The sequence below is a fragment of the Squalius cephalus genome, assembly GCF_949319135.1.
Source record: "Squalius cephalus genome assembly, chromosome: 12".
Classification (NCBI taxonomy): Eukaryota; Metazoa; Chordata; class Actinopteri; order Cypriniformes; family Leuciscidae; genus Squalius; species Squalius cephalus.
Genome location: NC_137133.1, coordinates 10,001,538 through 10,021,043, shown reverse-complemented (window position 1 = coordinate 10,021,043; position 19,506 = coordinate 10,001,538). Strand labels below are relative to the sequence as shown.

The 19,506-nt window shown below is 37.2% G+C and overlaps 1 protein-coding gene across 1 annotated transcript in view; it reads left to right on the top strand.

Annotated features, from left to right (window-relative positions):
- Window positions 1-19,506, top strand: part of scfd2 (sec1 family domain containing 2) — a 125,560-nt gene that overhangs the window by 95,458 nt on the left and 10,596 nt on the right. The window contains exons 6-7 of the mRNA XM_079888340.1: window positions 10,064-10,209; window positions 19,121-19,255. Of these exons, the coding sequence (XP_079744466.1) occupies window positions 10,064-10,209; window positions 19,121-19,255 (281 nt within the window). The remainder of the gene's footprint in view (window positions 1-10,063; window positions 10,210-19,120; window positions 19,256-19,506) is intronic.

Here is a 19,506-nt window from a genome sequence, read left to right as displayed (position 1 = left end):
CATACTGTGACGTCGACTGCCTAAAAATCAGTTTTTCTCAGTTTACTTGCAAACGTGCAAACAGAGTTTTCCAAAATCTCCACTCTGGCTGGAGTTTTTAGAAAGAATCGTTTTCAGAGGCGAATTCTCCGTTTGCGTGTAAACGAGGGGCACAACCGAAGGGAAATGTCTCCGTTTTTCAAAATAACCATGTACGTGTAAACGGGGCCTCAAACTACGTAAAAATCTTCAACATGGACAAAAAAGAAATTATATTTTATGTAAGTGACTCGCTTGAGCTGGCTCTTGTATTGGAATAAAAACATACAGCATGAATAGCCTGTTTCCCAAACACATGATTCTTAACTGGTTCTTCTGGTGATTCAAGAAAAAAATACTCTTATGAGCCAGTTCTTTTAATGTATAGTTCAAAAAGACAGGTTACTGGTTTGAATCAATCTGACGAATCCTTCACTGAATATAAGTCGTAATATAACTTACTTCTCAAAGAGTGTTAACCTTAAAGGGGGGGTGAAATGCTCATTTTCACTCAATCTCCTGTTAATCTTGAGTACCTATAGAGTAATATTGCATCCTTCATATCTCCAAAAAGTATTTTGTTTTATTACATTTTTAACATAAAGATAGGCTGTACCAAGTCTTTCCGGAAAAAACCGAGCGGCTGGGGGCGGGCCGTGTGGGCGAAGCTTAGCTGTGCTAACGCGCCAAGCTAGTGACAACACACAGAGACATTTGTTCAACAAACAGTTTTACTCACCGTCCGGTTCCAACGCACGACCGCGAATTTTTATCATTGTGACTGCTCGATCCTTAAGCATTAGACGATCTGCAAATCCGTAGATCTGGGCTTTGTTTATAAAACAATCATCGTCGAAATGCAGGGAACAAACAGTCTTTACACAACTCCGTTTATGCTCAGGAAAACAAACTCCATCCACGGGTTCCTTAACGCTGGGTTCTTTGGGAATCTGTGCAGGGTTGTCTTGCCCTGGCAACCAAAAACACACTTCTTTGGTGACATTGACTTCCCAAAAGCCGGGCAGGGCGCTTTGATGGCGAACTGCTTTCACTCTCTTGCTCTGGTTTACGAGTGCGCGCGCGGCCGCGATCTTACCGGAGAAGTGCCCTTAGGACCCATATAAGGAAACTCCGCCCTATCTTACGTAAGACAGAGCCATACTCGAAAAAAACTTTCCGAAACTTGTGACAAACCGGAAGGAGTATTTTTGGAACAAAAATACTCCTTCAAACGTACAACTTAGTTTTTGAAACTTTGTCCATGTTTAGCATGGGAATCCAACTCTTTACCAGTGTAAAAAACTCAGTATGCATGAAATAGCATTTCACCCCCCCTTTAACATACTGTCATTCAGCTCCACGGCATTCTTACCCTCTTTCACTTTCTTACAATGCTGTGTTTGAATTCCAATAGCATATGCAGCAGCATTCCCAGATCTAAACCAGAATTCCATTACGGATTAACATTATACAGAGATGTTCTTCTTTTATTCCCAGGCCAAGAAGGCAGCACTTTGATTCACAGACTCAATGCATGAATGCACACACGCATATCCTCCTCTTCATCACCTTTTTAGTCTGTTACTAAAATAAGCATCGCTATTAATAGTACCAGAGACTGAATTCCTCTGGAAGAGGCTTGAGACTGAAGCTGCTGTGACTTTGTGAGGAGGGAAAGAAGACAGGGCTGGAGAAAAGAAGGAAGTTTATAAAGGTTTCTACATTCCTTTGAGGATGGAGCCATTTTTAGTTGTCAGGGAGATGACTCTGTTTATTGCAGTTTAGACTAGACTTTATTGCATTCATGAGATCGTCTGTGGGGGGAATGAAGTAAAGGAATGTTCTTTTGTTCTGTTAGACTCTTTCCACCTGTATTGATTCAAAGTTTATGATTCACTATTGTTCTATTTAAATAGACAGCTCATAACAATAAATGAACAAACATGTAGGTACAAAATATATATCAGGCTATTTAGTATTTTTAACTTATTTAAATACAGAAAATAGTTTAGATAAAGTATATAAAGAAATATAGAAAATAATAGAAAATGACAATGTAAAGAAAATAATTAATATTAAAGTAAAAAGTCATGTATTCACATGTTCATTACTGATAAGGAGGCCATCTTTCCATCCTCCAGAATGATTTTTATTTTATCTGTTAGTGTGGAAATTATGAAAGCCTTTTTTTGGGGAATGGTGGTGTTTTGTTTTGTTATGTTTTGCATTTTAGGAGATTGTTCACAGAATCCTTCAATATTTAATTTCCAGAAATTTTGTGTCTGCACTTTTCCACAGCTGGTTTATGGTCACAAGGTTGTATTTGGTTGCAAATAACAGTTAGTTAAGTCGCAAAATAACTGAAGTAGCAACAGGTCATTTCTTCCATATTGTGACGTACAGGTCCAGTAAGGTCAGTGTCGCATCCTGCACGCCTCTCCCCGCCCTCTAGGCAAATTGCATCTGGTCGAGAAATGGTTTAGTTTTTTCCAATAATACCTTTACTGATTTCTTGAATAGGCCTACCTTCATTACAAGTGAGGTCAAGGAACTGGTCTATAATCTGTCAAGCCTTTGGGACTATTATTTTTTTGCTACTGGGATAAAATATACATGTTTCCTAAGTTTTGGTACATACTGAATCTCAAGAGACCAATTAAAAATATAAGTAAAAATTGGACCCAGTTGCTTTCCACACTGTTTTAGCACCCTACCACTTATTCCATCAGGACCAGAACCCACTTTTATCTTACACTGTTTAAAAAGTCTAACTGCACATTCCACATTAAAAGAAACAGGTAGGCTTTCATCTTGAGGAAAGTTATATAACTCTACATTCCTTATGCTACCATTCTGCTCTTCAAATCTAGCATAAAACTTATTAAAATCCTCAGCAAGAACACTAATTCAGAACGATTACTTTCACTCTTTTTCTACATCTATTATTTATGTCCTTCATTAAGACTATCCCATACTGAGCCCATACAATTTGTTCTTAATTTAGACTCCACTTTATCCTTATAACTTCTTTTTGCCTTCTTAAATTCAAGTCTAATCAATTTCTGTACATTTTTAACTTCCCCTCGTTGAAAGGCAGTTCTTTTCTTAATCAACAAACACTTAAGATTCCTGCTCACCCCATGGCTTACTGTTTGGATATATCTTAAGAACTTTTTCAGGAATTACAGAGTCAACACAATAAGTTACCCAGGAACTAACCACATCATTAAGCTCATCAATATCAACAGATAATAATAATAATAATAATAATAATAATAATTTGTTACATTTATATAGCACTTTTTCTGAGACCTCAAAGCGCTTTACATAGATGGGGGAATCTCCTCAACCATGATGAATCCATAAACACATTCCATATGGTGCAATCAAAATATCCTCGTAATCTCTCAATAGCATAATCAGTCCAAGATTTCACAGTTTTTGTTTGAACGTTTTCCCTCTTTAGTTCAGTACTATAACATGGAATAAGATGAATACAATTGTGATCTGACAAACTCAATGGAGGTAGGGTAGCTTTGTGTGCTCCCTTACATTTACATTTAATTATTTAGCAGACGCTTTTATCCAAAGCGACTTACAAATGAGGAGAGGAATAGAAGTCAAACTAACAATTGGACAAAAATATGTGAGTGCTATGCCCCTTCCCAGTTTAGTCTAACGCAGTATCTATAATTTATATATATATAGAGAGAGAGAGAGAGAGAGAGAGATAGATATAGATATTGAAGAGAAAGTGTTGTTAATGGATCATGTGTTGCCGAAAAAGATATGTTCCCTTAATAGAGCCATAACATCGGACCAAAGTCATTTTGTGCCTAGTTTGACACGTGACATACCCATGCATAGATTTTTTTCCAATACACAGTTATTTAAATCACCCATGATAAAAGCATCGGAGCATCCGGGGATAATAACTGGTATTTCATAAAACTCTTCACGAAATGCTTCGTATCCAACTTCACATTCGCCTTTGGATGAATATACACTGCTGCCACAAATATTTGAGGAAACTCTCTGGGCAAATCATGTGGACGGAGGGATACCGGGAGCATCTCAATGTCCTTGGTGCATAAATGCTCTCTCACAACAACAGTCTTGCACCAGCGCTCGTTCACATATAAACATACTCCACCACCATGAGTCTTGCCAGATATCCCAGAGTCGCGGTCAGTTCGAAATGGGCCACTAAATCCATTAACAACTCTTTATCAGAGTCCAATTTCGAACCAAGTCTCCGAGATTGCAAGCAAACAGCTGTCTCTAAATTCGCATTTAAAACGAACATGTGTGTGAAGTTCCTCAATCTTATTGCGTGAGGACTGAGCGTTTGCTAAAATAATTGACGGAAGCATTATGCGAGGCAACAGTCTCTTTCTCATTCTTTCACGTACCCCACCTCTTCTCCCTTCTTCATTTTTTTAGTTTCTGTGTTGTCATGGTTGCCACAAATGATTTCACACTCTGTTTTATTCAATGACTTTTCCCCCTTAAAAAGGCAAACTCCATTGAGCACATCTTGATATACAATTTTTCTGCAGAGTTAGTTCTGCGTAGGTGACTAACCTTGCTTACTTTTGTCTCATTAGATCACATTAGAACTGACTATGCTTGTTTCAGTCACGTGCACATCCATGCACCTCTGTGTCTTGTATCTTTCTAATGAACTGTCCTCTCTCTGAGGATCATATACCCTGTTGTTTGGTTAAAGCAGGCGGACACGCTCGAGAAGATCTAGGGAGTGTGTTTGGGTGTTTATGAAGTTAATCTTCTGCTCTTCTCTTTGGTAGAGATCAGTATACAAACATTGGAGGTTGTTACGCACACACATCTGTATTTCAAAGGGAAGGGTTTGCGTGAGAGGAGAATGTGGGGGATATGCACACGTGTATGTGTGTGACTCCCATCTGTTCTCACACCAGCACCTGGCTGTGGCTCAGGATTTGGTGTTGTGATCACCATTACCATCTAAACCGCAGCCAACACCCTCTTCCACTGGCACGCTGTTTCTCTTGGCACGCAGTCAAATGACTGTCTGTGGCTACATGAAAACACACGCACATATTACATCTGCTGCAGATCTCTTGCAGTTTCTTAGTCAGGGTCAACTGTTGATGGAACAATGTGACTGTATGGCAATACATTTATATATGCATTATGTCTCATTTGTGATTTACAGTGTGGCTTAATTTCTCCTGATCTGACTTTCTTTTATTAATTTATTGATTTATTTATTCTTTTGCTGGAAGCAGGCTTATGTGAGAAGGTTAAAATATTTCAGTGAATTGGCTGAAACTAACTAACGTCATTTCAATACAGTTGAACAGTTCACTGTTGTTCCTGTATGGAAGTAAAATAATTACAAATGTCTTTGAAACAAAAAAGCATGTTGAATTGCACTGATTGAAAAAAACATGCATTGCATTACCAGTGCTTGCATTTGAATACATTGTATTTTCAGGGCTAGCATTTTTGGGGGCTGAAATTCAGCGTTGTTGTATATTTAAGCTGTGAATATTTCAAGTGAAAACATTTCACCCACAATTTCATGAATAAAAATTCAATAATCCATTTAGACTTAATTTCCAAAATATTCAGACTGTTCAAAAATACCATAATATTCAACAGGCATAGGTCCATTTTATTTCGCTTTACAAATTCACTTCCACAAATTCAGTGGTTCAAATTCAACAGATCCAGGAACTGCAGGAATAGCAGTAGAGTACCGATGTATAATATCCATCTACTGTTAGTCTCCTAACCAGCATTTGGTGCAAGCGGTGTTCGCAAAGACCATATCAAAAAAGAGAGTCATTCATTCACTGATTCGCAAAAATCGAGCAAACGGTAAGTATTATTATAATCAGGGCCAGTGTAAAAAGCTGGGTTTATTAGGAATGCACCAATATGAAAATTTTGGCTGATACCGAAAACCAATTATTCTTTATATAACGCAATAACCAATATATTTGCCGATAAATCCAAATCCAAATTTTGATATAATTTTTTGAGAGCCTGATTACAAAAACAGGCTTTTAAAGGCTCACCATTAAAGCCACGTCTTAAGGAACATAAATTCTACATAAACCAAACATATACAGTACAGTAGCCTATAGTGAACCAGTGTAAGATTCCTTAAAGGTACAATATGTAAGAATTTTGCATTAAAATATCCCATAATCTCAAGGCCAGTGTTATATATTTTGTTAAGTTGATTACTTACAATATCCCAAATGTTTCCAACTATTTTTAATTCGTAAGAAAATTGCGATTTTAACCAAGGAAACGGGGCGTTAGAGCAGGGGGGAGCTGGGAGTCGCAAGTCAATTGCGTCATATCCACGTTACCCTCGGTTTCCGCTCGTACTGCGTGGAGTCTTGGACAAATGCGGAAGTTGTAGTTGTAGCGTCTATCAAGCAACACACGTTAGCTTGTTTCTTGCAGTCGTTATGGAACACAATTATTCTTTACCGATTGCAGCTGGTTCTGTCGACAAAGCATGCTTAATTTTATATTTTCCAAATGTAGCATTCGGTAATAGTTATGTTTATGTAAGGGAAGTATTATTGCTTTAGGTTTGTGTTTAGTTTATTGACATTGTTTATCACGTCTGGTGTTTATGGCCATGTAAATAAATATAGCATGTGTTATACATAAAGATTAATCAGTATTTTGGCAAATGATGTGGGTATGTTCGAATGTACTTTTACAACAATTGTTTAGAACACGTAAAACTGCGCCGCGTTATCACAACAATGAATTCGACATACAGAAACATCTATGATAACCAAATTAGTATTAAACCTTACTTTTCTTGCGGTTAATTCATTTTAATGAAATAAAAGTGTGATGAGGTTCAAGAGTCAGGAAGGAAGAAGACAGGGGTCGGCGTGACTGGGACTCGTACTTTATTAAAATAAAGCAAAACTCTCAAAGCTCGTCTCTTCTCTCTCCCATTACAGACCGCACTGAACCACGACCCCCTCACCACAAAAAGCATGTCATTATAAAAATAGAACTTAGCCTCATCCATGAACATGATTTTTCGATTCCCGTCTGACTGATTTACATCCACGGTGGAATTGAAAACGACAGTTCCCATCATTCCACGCTCCTTCACATCGTCATCAAGCTACGCCGTTGTTGTTGTTTGGAATGTAGCGCCCTCTAGCGGCAAAAAATTCTTGCATATTGTACCTTTAACTTTTAACATTAATTTTACACTCCCATGGCCAACTTTATAAAATCTATCGCATCACAAAGAAATAAAATGTTGCCCAAATAATGCAAGTCATTGGACTACATTACTTTGTGTGTCAATACAAATATATCTTTTTTCAATTAGTGCAATTCAACATGCTTTTCTGTTTCAAAGACATTTGTCATTATTTTACTTCCGTATGTAACACCAAATACTCAGCACTAAAAAATGTTTTAACAATCTCAGAAAGACTAAATTATGACTGGTTTTGGCTCAAAAACATTAATAAGAGGCTGAGACCTTATAGGGGAAAATTAAATGATGGTGAATTGTATGAAATGAATGACCCCTTTGACAGATTCTCCAATTTTTATGAAATGGTTTATAGCTGCACAATCAAGTAAACTCTCACTAAAGTACACTTATTTTGGCTACTAGTTGTTTTACCTCACTAGATGCCTTGATTTTCTTCAGGCATGTTATATTTACCATGCCTTTCCATCTTCTGGAAAACAAACATTCACATCCGAATCTGCCTGCATCACTATATCCTTATCTCCCACTGCTGTCAAGAGCAACAGAGCAAGAGAAAAGAGCAGAGACAGAAGAGGCTAAATAGCACGCATTTGAAAAAAAAAAGAAAAAAAACTCAAATCAAACCAAACAGCCAGGCTAAATATGAAAAGAGTTATATTTGGGCTGACAGTATGATCATAACACACAGAGAGACTCATCCACTCATTCCCTTTTCTTTGGGGTATGTTTTGATATCAAGCTTTAAATCAGAATTTCTAGAACCATCTAGAATGAAAAAGCACCAGTCAGGGGCTTTCTGGACCAAGAAAGCCAGCTCTGGGCGGTTTAAACAGTGGCCATTCAGGCAGAGTTAAAATGCTTCTCCTTATAAATATTTATACCGGATGCAGATTATAGCTTTATTTTTTTTTTGTGGAGTTAGTTATATAACTGCAAACACACACACACACACACACACACTGCAGGCACAAAGGGTTCACAAAGCAGTATTTTACTTAGTAAGAGCATTCATCCACCCTAAGAAAGTCCTTATGTCCTATATGTCTTTCTGCAGTGACACGTTTACAATAAACATACTGCAAAGCTCCAGTGAGTGTATGCAGACCAGGCCATGATTCCTGCAGTCACTGAAGCCTAAATTGATAGTTGGTTCAAGTCTCAGAAACAATTAATAACCACTGTGCATTTATGGATTGTTTTCATTATTGACAATAATAAGAAATGTTTTTTTTAAGCACCAAATCAGCATATTTGAATGATTTCTGAAGACTGGTGTAATGGCTGCTGAAAAATCAGTTTTGCCATCACAGGGATAAATTACATTTTAAAATATATATTAAAAAAATGAAAAGTTATTTTAAATTGTAATATTTCACAATATTACAGTTTGTACTGTATTTTTGATCAAATAAATGCAGCCTTGGTGAGCACAAGAGACTTTCCTAACTGATTATAAGTTTTAAAAAAACATTACAAAAGGTTAAAACTTATTTATAAAACCATATTTTTTTTTTTTTTTTTTTTTTATAGGTATTTGTTTTATAATTAATTTCACTTGGGTTTTTTAACGGTTATATGACATACAAAATGCTGCTTGGTTTTGCAAGCTAAGGTACCGCACAGGATTTTTCTTTGGGTTTTTTTTTTTTTCTTTTTACTCAAAAGTGCAGTCATGGTTATAATTTTTATCTGGTTTTTGTGTTTACTAAAAAAATAAAACCCGTGCCTGTGTCATGTGAAGCAATTGAGCTGTGATTTTTTTGATATTCATCAATGGTAGAAATCAGTTGCTTGTTCTTATTCTACCATCAATATGAGTCTTACATAAGTGTACTGCTCCGCTCTAGCCATGCGTCTGCGGGTTTGGCAAGGCCAGAACGGTTTAACTGTCCGAGCAGAATGTCTTATTGCTCAGGTGCAAGATTGTTTAGATCTGGTTGAAGGATGGACGGCTCTCTCATTACCCAACACTTGCATTCCACAGCTGACGCAGGATGATGTGCCAGCCTCACCCACCCATGTTGCTATCCCATCCTCCATTTGTCGTCTTTGAGTCTCTCTTTGCTTTCAGCACCATCAGTGCTGCTGGAATGACAACAAAGTTTGTTTTTGTCAAACACAAAAACTTTTGCCCCCCCCAAAATGAAACTGATACATTCTCTCTCTCTCTCTCTCTCTCTCTCTCTCTCTCTCTCTCTCTCTCTCTCTCTCTCTCTCTCTCTCTCTCTCTCTCTCTCTCTCTCTCATTCCCCAGCGTCTGAGTTTAGTGAGTGCACATTCAAATTTTGATTAACTCTGTTGCCTTCCATTGAAAAGAGCTTTTGTCCTCTGATTCTCGTAACTCGTACAGCCCACATCCTAAAAAAAATTATATAATATATTCTATCAATATATTTATTTATGTATTATAGAATTTATAAAATGTATTAAAAAAAATATCTCGCTACATGGCTTAAACATTTGCCAACAATGTGAAATTAAATGTAACTTATTCCTCTGATGGCAAAGCTGAATTTTCAGTATCATTTCTCAAGTCTTCAGTGTCACATGATCCTTCATGATCTAATCATTCTAATATGCTGATGTGCTGCATAAGAAAAACATTCTTATTATTATCAGTGTTGAAAACAGTTGTGCTGCTTAATAATTTTGTGGAAACTGTGATGCCTTTTTTTTCAGGATTCTTTGATGAATAGAAAGTTCAATAGAGTGAATGAGAGAGCCAGAAAGATTTGTTACATGAACATTCATGTAGTGTTCAGACTCTCTCCTGTGTGTTTGTGTATGTAGGAGTCTCCAGCCCTGAAAAGATGACGGTGGAGCGCGCTCACTCTGCCCTGGAGAACATGTTTGAGACCCTGAGGGGAGTGAGTCATGCCCGAGACCACATGAAGCAGTTCAGTTCTGTGTACACTCCCAGTGATGGGACACACCAGGTCAGTGAACCTTCACTGTAAAAAAGTGATCAGTTGAAAAAGTGCCACATATTAATGTTCAGCTGGCCTCCCTAAAGCATAAATGTGAAAAAACTTGACCCAAACAAGACTCTTGTAGCTTCTCTGATATCCACTTTGTCTTCATTTTTGTTCAGTGTCTCGAAGTGTGAAAATATTTGTACTGGTCCAAAAATCTACTTGCCTGCAAGCCCCAAATAAGTGTATAGTTGTCTATCAAAATGATGATGGTAGAATTCAAATGTAAGAAGTTCTACTAAAGAAAGCTTCTGTCGCTATTTGCACATCTGCTAAATTTTACAAAAGGTTGCCAGAATGCTGATTTTATTTTCCCCCGGAAGTCCATGTGGCAACACATAGCCTATGTGGAATTCTGCTCATATTCACAAAATATGAAGAACAACATCATAAATCTTCAAGTTTTTATTATTTCATTGCAAAACACATGGTTAAAACAGTTCAAAGTATCAGTTCAAACATTGCATTTTGGACCCTGTGCATATACATGAGCAGAATACCTCTGCGATTCATACAGATATGATAATTATTATACTCTGTCCCGTTTCTTCATAAATTTAATCTCATCCTGTGAGATCACTGTATTCATGCAGAACTCCAGACTGTTTGTGACTGCCTTTGACTAACTGGAAGCCAGAGTGCGTCACAAGCTTTTAACTATACTGTATGACAGAACTGAACATCCACTCTTGTACCTTTGAGAGTGTTTCATGTGCTCTTGTGTTCATTTGTGTGGCAGACAGTGAAAGAGAAAGAGTCTGAGGGACAGAGGTGTAAAGAGCTGATTATATAACATACTAATGTTTTCTTTTCCTAACCAGGAAGCACTTGTGTTAAAGTCATTCAGAGATGTTCTCTGTTCAGTATTTTTTAGCAGTTTTATTCATGCGTGTTGGGGGGATAATTAGCTAAAATTAATGATGCAGGGAACTCAATGCAGTTTTTGTAAAGTAGCACACAATGTCCTCTTTACTTGACAGCAGCTCAAATGTTTTAAAAATAGTGTAGCTTTTTCTGTGACAAGCTTTTTCCTTCAGGATGCGGTGTATCACATTGTAGGTTTTTATTTATTTATATCTGACCCTTTGTTCTAGTTAGCTTCTATTGGTTAGTAGTTTGTAGTGTAGCTAACTACTTTTTCAAGAAAGTACGGTTGTTTAACTAGTTGTCACTAACTGTTTTACAATATTACTAGCTTGGAATATGGCATTTTCAAAGTAAATTCCACAACACCTGTCGTTTGTCGATGTTTCATTTAATTGCATTTTAATCAGACACAATACTGTCTTTAAACGGCCTTAATCATATTGGTCATGGTGATCTGTGGAGTTTAATCCACTGTGTTCTTCCAGTTGTTTTTCACAGATGGAGTGTCATGAAACTGTAAGCGAGCCCTCCCATGAAAAACACTGCATTCATGATGGGGATTCGATAGCACATCCTTATTTATCACCAGTAGTCTGCATCTCATTTTTTCTTCTTTTTTTTTTTTTTTTTTGTGATACAAGAACATTTTGTCCTAAATGTAGTATTTTGCCCCCGAAACGCAATCTTTGTTTTGTTATCTCACTTTTGCTCTGGAAATGCTTCAGCAAGCCACACTGCTCTGCCAGAATGAGATCTCAGGAGAAACACCATTAGGAAGTAAAGCTATTTGCCAGGCTGTAAGCCTCAGATTACTTCTGTAGATATGCTTTGAACCAAAGTAAATGATAAGGATGTAAAGCCAATGGTGGAAAATGCTGTTGACACTGGAAAAATGTGGCACAGAAAAAAATAGCTAAAATGGGACACAGAAAATATGTGCTAAGTGCTGGCAGAGAAATGTCAAAGCTTTTTAGTCACCCTTTAAACCTGTCTGTGTGTATATTCATTGTTGGTTTTTATATAGTTGTTATGGTTTCTCAATCGCATTCCTGCTCTCGCTCAGTAGTTCTCAGTTGCTCTTCACTATACACTACCATTCAAAAGTTTAGGGTCGGTACGAGTTTTTAAATGTTTTTGAAAGAAGATACTTGTGCTCACCAAAGCACCATTTGATTTGATCATTTGATTTGAAGACAGTTGAAAATGATAATACTGTGAAATATTACAAATTAAAATGACTGTTTTAATAGATTTTAAAATATTTTCAGCAGCCATTACTCCAGTCTTCAGTGTCACATGATCCCTCAGAAATCATTCTAATATGATGACATTTCTTAGTATTATTAAAACTGTTGTCCTGCTTAATATTTTATGTAAAATTTGATACACATTTTTCCAGGATTCTTTGGTGAATAAAAAAGATTTATTTGAAATAGAAATATTTACTAAAATTATAAATGTCTTTACTGTCACTTTTGATAAATGTAATGCATCTTTGCCAGTTAAAAGTATTCATTTCTTTGAAAAAATCATATTAGCCCAAGACTCTTGTTAATTATAGTGTTAATTAATAATGAAATGACCCAAAACAACATATAAAGTTATGTTTAAATACAAAAAAAAAAAAAAAGATCTCAACTGTTCCCATTCTAGGTCAGGAGTATTTTGATGGAATTTGTGTGAAAGTAAAGAAATCTGAGTGAGAAGGAGCAGTCAGACAGGAGAGAACATCATATTTTAATGTGTTAAGCTTTGTGTCTCTTCATTGGAGGTCAGATTTCTGTGTTTGACACATCAGCTGTAAATAACTCACGTTACGTACTTAAGACAACATGTACTTATACACAGACTTGGCAGTGATACACACACACACACAAAGACATACTTCAACAATAAAACTCAGACATCTATTTGGGAATGTTTTCAGCAATACACATGTATTCAGGTTTTAGATGCTAAACAGATTAATTATGTCAGAGAGGTTTGGTACATAGTGTGACTTTGGCGAGACTCACAGTCCAGGAATGTTCCTTGCAAATAAATTCTGTCATCGTAACTTATTTACACACTGTGTGTGTGTGTGTGTGTGTGTGTGTGTGTGTGTGTGTGTGTGTGTGTGTGTGTGTGTGTGTGTGTGTGTGTGTGTGTGTGTGTGTGGTTTTTCATTTTCATAAATCTACTTTCTATCTAAAAGCTAATCTCTATGTGACAACTAATCAGTAGATATTGTGGCTAATTTGATTGTTTTCAGCTCTGTTTAAATCCATTAGACTGAATCCTGCAGATATTTTTCCCCATAATCAATGCAGAAAATGCACACCCACACATAAAACATGCACTGTCACTCAGTTGAAGAATAATAAGCCTTTTATACTCATTTTGTGTCGTCTTTTTTAGCATACTAGTTTAGCATGCTGAGTAATCTTTCATCCGGTTTATTTTTGTGGTATGATCTAATTGTGGCTGCATGTCGTTAACAGTCTATTTTTATCAAAGCAATGGGTGCATGTTAGTCTTGGAGACATACTTTTTGTGACAAAAATCAGTGAATGAAACATCTTGACTTATCTCATGCTCTTGATTTGCAATGCAGCATTTACATGAGATTTGGTGATTTAATTCTCAATTACAGTTATATTTTGACTCTTATTTGGTTGCAAGTTTACTAAAATATCTTGCTTTGTTTTGCTGTCATTTTCTGACATCATTTCAACATACACCAGTAACGCAAGACTTATCAAATATACTTTTAGTTTGTTTTTGAAGAGATTTAAGTCACTATGAAATCAAAATTGACAATTCTTATTTTTTTTATTGAATATTTCAGTATTTATTATTCACGAGTTCACACTTACAAATAATCAGAGAGTAAAAGAGCATGCATATTTAGCATGCTGTACGAGGAGCATGCTCCAAGCTCGGTATTTTGGTCTGAACCCAGAATACTTATATTATTATTATAATAATAAAAGGTTTAAATAGTATAATAACATGTTGGCTTCTCGAGCTAACATAATAATCGTTTAATTCGTGCCGTCTATAGGGGAACACTGAAACAAACTATTTTGGTGTAGCGACCGAAAGCGATGCAAAATTCAACCATGGACAGAAAGCGAGAAGGATTTGAGGCTGGGACCCTGGCTTGCTGAGGGCCCGCTGCGGTGCCCTGACGCTGGAGGAAGGCCCATTCCTTCGCGGGGAAAAGGGCAGCATTGCCCAAGACACAAGCTTGGGGCTCGACGGCCTTATTGTCCATTTCTCTATGGCAGAGATGATTGAATTGGCCAGAGTACGGAAAGATACGGAAGGAGATAGCGGATGTCTTGCCGGCGGGGCCTACCCTCGGCGTCTTGGCATGCGGGGACCCGTTTGGTTGGGCTGATGCCCCCGAGATAACGCCAGGGGATCGGCGGAGTGGAATCACTCCTTAGGTCAGAGGATTGCGACAAAGATTCCTTGAGGATGAAAGATTTTTCATCAGACGGGAAAAGCTCGATTTCTGGCATGTTGGGAACTAAGGGGCAAAATGCAGAAAATTGTCGAGGAACATAGGTGAGTCGGCTGCATATATACACTCACCTAAAGGATTATTAGGAACACCTGTTCAATTTCTCATTAATGCAATTTTCTAATCAACCAATCACATGGCAGTTGCTTCAATGCATTTAGGGGTGTGGTCCTGGTCAAGACAATCTCCTGAACTCCAAACTGAATGTCAGAATGGGAAAGAAAGGTAATTTAAGCAATTTTGAGCGTGGCATGGTTGTTGGTGCCAGACAGGCCGGTCTGAGTATTTCACAATCTGCTCAGTTACTGGGATTTTCACGCACAACCATTTCTAGGGTTTACAAAGAATGGTGTGAAAAGGGAAAAACATCCAGTATGCGGCAGTCCTGTGGGCGAAAATGCCTTGTTGATGCTAGAGGTCAGAGGAGAATGGGCCGACTGATTCAAGCTGATAGAAGAGCAACTTTGACTGAAATAACCACTCGTTACAACCGAGGTATGCAGCAAAGCATTTGTGAAGCCACAACACGCACAACCTTGAGGCGGATGGGCAGAACAGCAGAAGACCCCACCAGGTACCACTCATCTCCACTACAAATAGGAAAAAGAGGCTACAATTTGCACGAGCTCACCAAAATTGGACAGTTGAAGACTGGAAAAATGTTGCCTGGTCTGATGAGTCTCGATTTCTGTTGAGACATTCAGATGGTAGAGTCAGAATTTGGCGTAAACAGAATGAGAACATGGATCCATCATGCCTTATTACCACTGTGCAGGCTGGTGGTGGTGGTGTAATGGTGTGGGGGATGTTTTCTTGGCACACTTTAGGCCCCTTAGTGCCAATTGGGCATCGTTTAAATGCCACGGCCTACCTGAGCATTGTTTCTGACCATGTCCATCCCTTTTTGACCACCATGTACCCATCCTCTGATGGCTACTTCTAGCAGGATAATGCACCATGTCACAAAGCTCGAATCATTTCAAATTGGTTTCTTGAACATGACAATGAGTTCACTGTACTAAAATGGCCCCCACAGTCACCAGATCTCAACCCAATAGAGCATCTTTGGGATGTGGTGGAACGGGAGCTTCGTGCCCTGGATGTGCATCCCACAAATCTCCATCAACTGCAAGATGCTATCCTATCAATATGGGCCAACATTTCTAAAGAATGCTTTCAGCACCTTGTTGAATCAATGCCACGTAGAATTAAGGCAGTTCTGAAGGCGAAAGGGAGTCAAACACAGTATTAGTATGGTGTTCCTAATAACCCTTTAGTTGAGTGTATATAGGCCTCCTCTCGTGCTGATTGGATAGATCATTTGAAAGTGTTCCTCCCGAACTTTGTTAATAAAACATCATTAAATTATTTCTAGTTCTGTTTTTTAAAATTAATGTGCCCTTGTAATCTTCACTCAAAATAACTTTCCCTCTCTCTTGCAATGACATCTCTTCTCTTTTCTGATGACGTGTTCCCCGGCACAAGGGTGGGAAAAGCTGTCACTCACATATCACAGCAGTCTCGACCTTACACGTTTTCTTGTTTGAGAAGCCGTTTCACTCTGATAAACATCACAATAGGGAAGAAACGATTATTTTAACTTTTTGTTTCACGCCGACTTCTTTTATAAATACTTTAATGCATGGATGCATTCAATTTATCAAAAGTTAGAGTAAAGACATTTCAATTCAAGATATTAAGCAGCACAACTATTTTCAACATTAATAATAGTAAGAAATGTTACTTAAACACCAAATCAGCATAGAATCATTTCTGAAGAATTATTTAAAACTAATATTTCATAATATAACTTTATTTTTTTTTACTTTATGATCAAATAAATACAGATTTTCAGAAGCATTTAAAAAAAATGATACAAACCCCAAACTTTAACATTACATTGCATTCATTTTTCACTTATTTCACTTATTTTTCACTTATATACGTTTCATTCTTTTTCATTTCACTTGGTCACTTATTATGGAATTTGGGTATGAGTTAATCCATGTTAATCCCTCAATTAATATGATTTTTCTTTGTTTACAGTATATTTACATATATTGAGTAACAGAGACTGACTCAGTATAGCTCATTTCCTCCCTCAGCATTTCATCTTCATCTGCTGACGAACACATTACATGCTTGTCACCGTGACCTGGAAAGGCAAATGATTGTTTTGTGTTGGCATAAATACAATTAATTAAATGGTTTTGTGTTTGTAATAATGGTGGTAGTGGGTTCCAAAATGAGTCATTAGATGACTAAACATGACAAAGTGCATATCCAATTATTGGAAATGTGGGTGTTTTCCTTTCAGGCTGTGTATTGTGACTGCAGGGCACATATGTGTGTTTATTCTGCATTGTTTTGTCTCCCTGATGTGTTTTTACGTGGCGTTCAAAGGCCAAATTAATTTCTTATCGATATGTTCCTATTATAAGCAAAGTGTCTCATCCCTTATATGGGCACATTTGTAGTGGGAAGGTCTGTTAATAAATGGCAGAGTTTCATCACTCATTTATGGTAAAAGCAGAATTGTGATGTAAATTGTCAATTATCTCCTTTAGAGATGCCAGTAAGTGTTGTTTCTGTATGTACACGCATGTGTCGGGAGAGGTGAGATAGGTTAGTCATATCTGTGTTAGGAAGATGCTGAAACCTGCTAGACAGACAGCACAGGTGATTCTTGAAAGCCCATTAATGGAGGTGTGTCTCTGTGCAGAGGAGTTTGCACAGGTATGAAATATTTAGCCCCAGGTGCAGATTTCAGTGAAAGATTCATGAAATTAACACACACTTAAGAAGTATGTGTGATTACTGGAAATCTGCATCTGGATGTGTGAGGTGGAGCAGGTCAGGTCATGTCAACTTTCCGGAATGCTAGGGCATTTCATGGCTTTCATAAACTCGCCAGTGCCAAAAAAAGTTAAAGTAATTTTCAAATTTAAAGTTTTTCAAAGTCAAACTTGACACTGAGAGACACATAGGGCAAATATGTTTAAAAGACACACATATTTAGACCAAGTATAAAACATTTGCCATGCTAAAAACACAATATGATCAAACTTTTCTTTCTTTTTTTTACCGGTATGGAAATAAGCAATATTTTGACTTCTAACACCACTTTTTATGATGTCTATTCAGCCACCTAATCCTCCACCACAGTGATATATCCATTTGACTTTTCCTAGCATATGTTATATATGCAATTAATTGTGATTAATTCAGTTAGTTAATCAGCATATCATAGAGTTAATTCTATTAAAACTTTAAATCAGTTGACAGCCTAAGGGAAACACATTGTAGGCTTAGAGAGTTGCTACTTTTTCTGCTTCCTTTTAAAAACACCAAAATGCAAAAACACATCTGTTTAACATGAATGCTCCTCCTTTTTCTAACACACTTTCACAAAAAAACACGCCAGTGTAAATTGCTCAGGCTGTTACATCAGGATCCGTGTTGAACCCAACAAACGTGCTTATTTCAGTTAAAAACAGTAGGGGTTGATTAGAGTGTCCTGAGGCTGTACGTTCATATTCAGGAAAACCATGAATCATCATATTACTGAGTCTTCTGGCCCCCGCTGATGCTTTATGCAGCAGATAATAACTATCCTAAACAACACTTTTAAACCTGCTTTTGTCAGCTCCTACACTCACTCGCCACACAGGAAACAGAACATTACAGGAACACTATGATGGGAAAAATTGTTGCTGAAAATGGGAAATATCATTTTTCAATTTTCCAGTATGGCAGCCCACACTATTGTAATTGTTTCTTTCTATCATCTTGCTATGTTCTTTTTGTTGCAAAGTAATTTGCTTGTGAATGATAATGGGTTTCACCAAACAAAGAAAATAACAAGACCGCATGTTTTTTGTTTGAGAGCGCGGTGTCAGTTATGTTAAAAAAAAAAGTGAATTATACATTCATCACACACATGCTGTGTTGATGGCTCCGTAAACTGTAAGCCATTGTTTTAATATTACCCACAATGCCATCTGTCGTAGTATTCAGAACAACAACTGGTCAGCTTAATCTTTGGCAACTATGGTGTACCTCAAGGTTCAGTATTGGTTCATGTCCCTTTTCTGGTTTTAGATATATTTATATATCGATCTGTAAATAGAACAGTGTTTTGGCAGATCTATTTAAAATTTGTTTTTTTTGTTTGTCTCTGTAAATGATGCTTACACTGTTGAACTTTTTGTTAACATTGTTATTCTTCTCATATCACTTAGTTGTAAATATGTACCTCTTGGGGTTTTCTTGAATCAGGCTTTTTCTTCGAAAAGAAAGATTGTGCTTTTTGCATACTAATGGGCCAATTTGAAATCAACATGCACTGCAGGGTACCAGAGAAGTGTTTGTGACTGGGAGAACAGGCTTTTCTTCACAGTATTTTTCTGTTTTTTCATAATTCCTCAAATTTTAGAATTTCTCCAGAAATGGATCTGACACACATACAATAAGCTGTTTTTGTTGTTGTTGTTGTTATAGGCAACATACCGGCCATTGCTTAAGCAGGTGCTAGAGGAGATCTTCCACACAGACAGACGTGAATGCCCTGATGTAGAGCACATGTCAGGGGGACTCACTGACCTTCTCAAGACTGGCTTTAGCATGTTCATGAAGGTAATTCACACTCAGACATACTTCTTCTTTCAAGCTAATAATAGTCTTTAATTTTTAAAGTCTTGATTTAATCTTACTATACATCAGTAGAAAATTTGACCTTGTTTTGTTTTATTATAGTGCTGACAATTTTCACATTTTTGTCAAGAGGTATGCAAAATTGAAAAGTCTATGCCTTTAATATGAAATGGAGCCTCTTATGCATCCACTGAGGGGAAAAAACTCCCTGTACACTTCTCATCAGAGTGCTT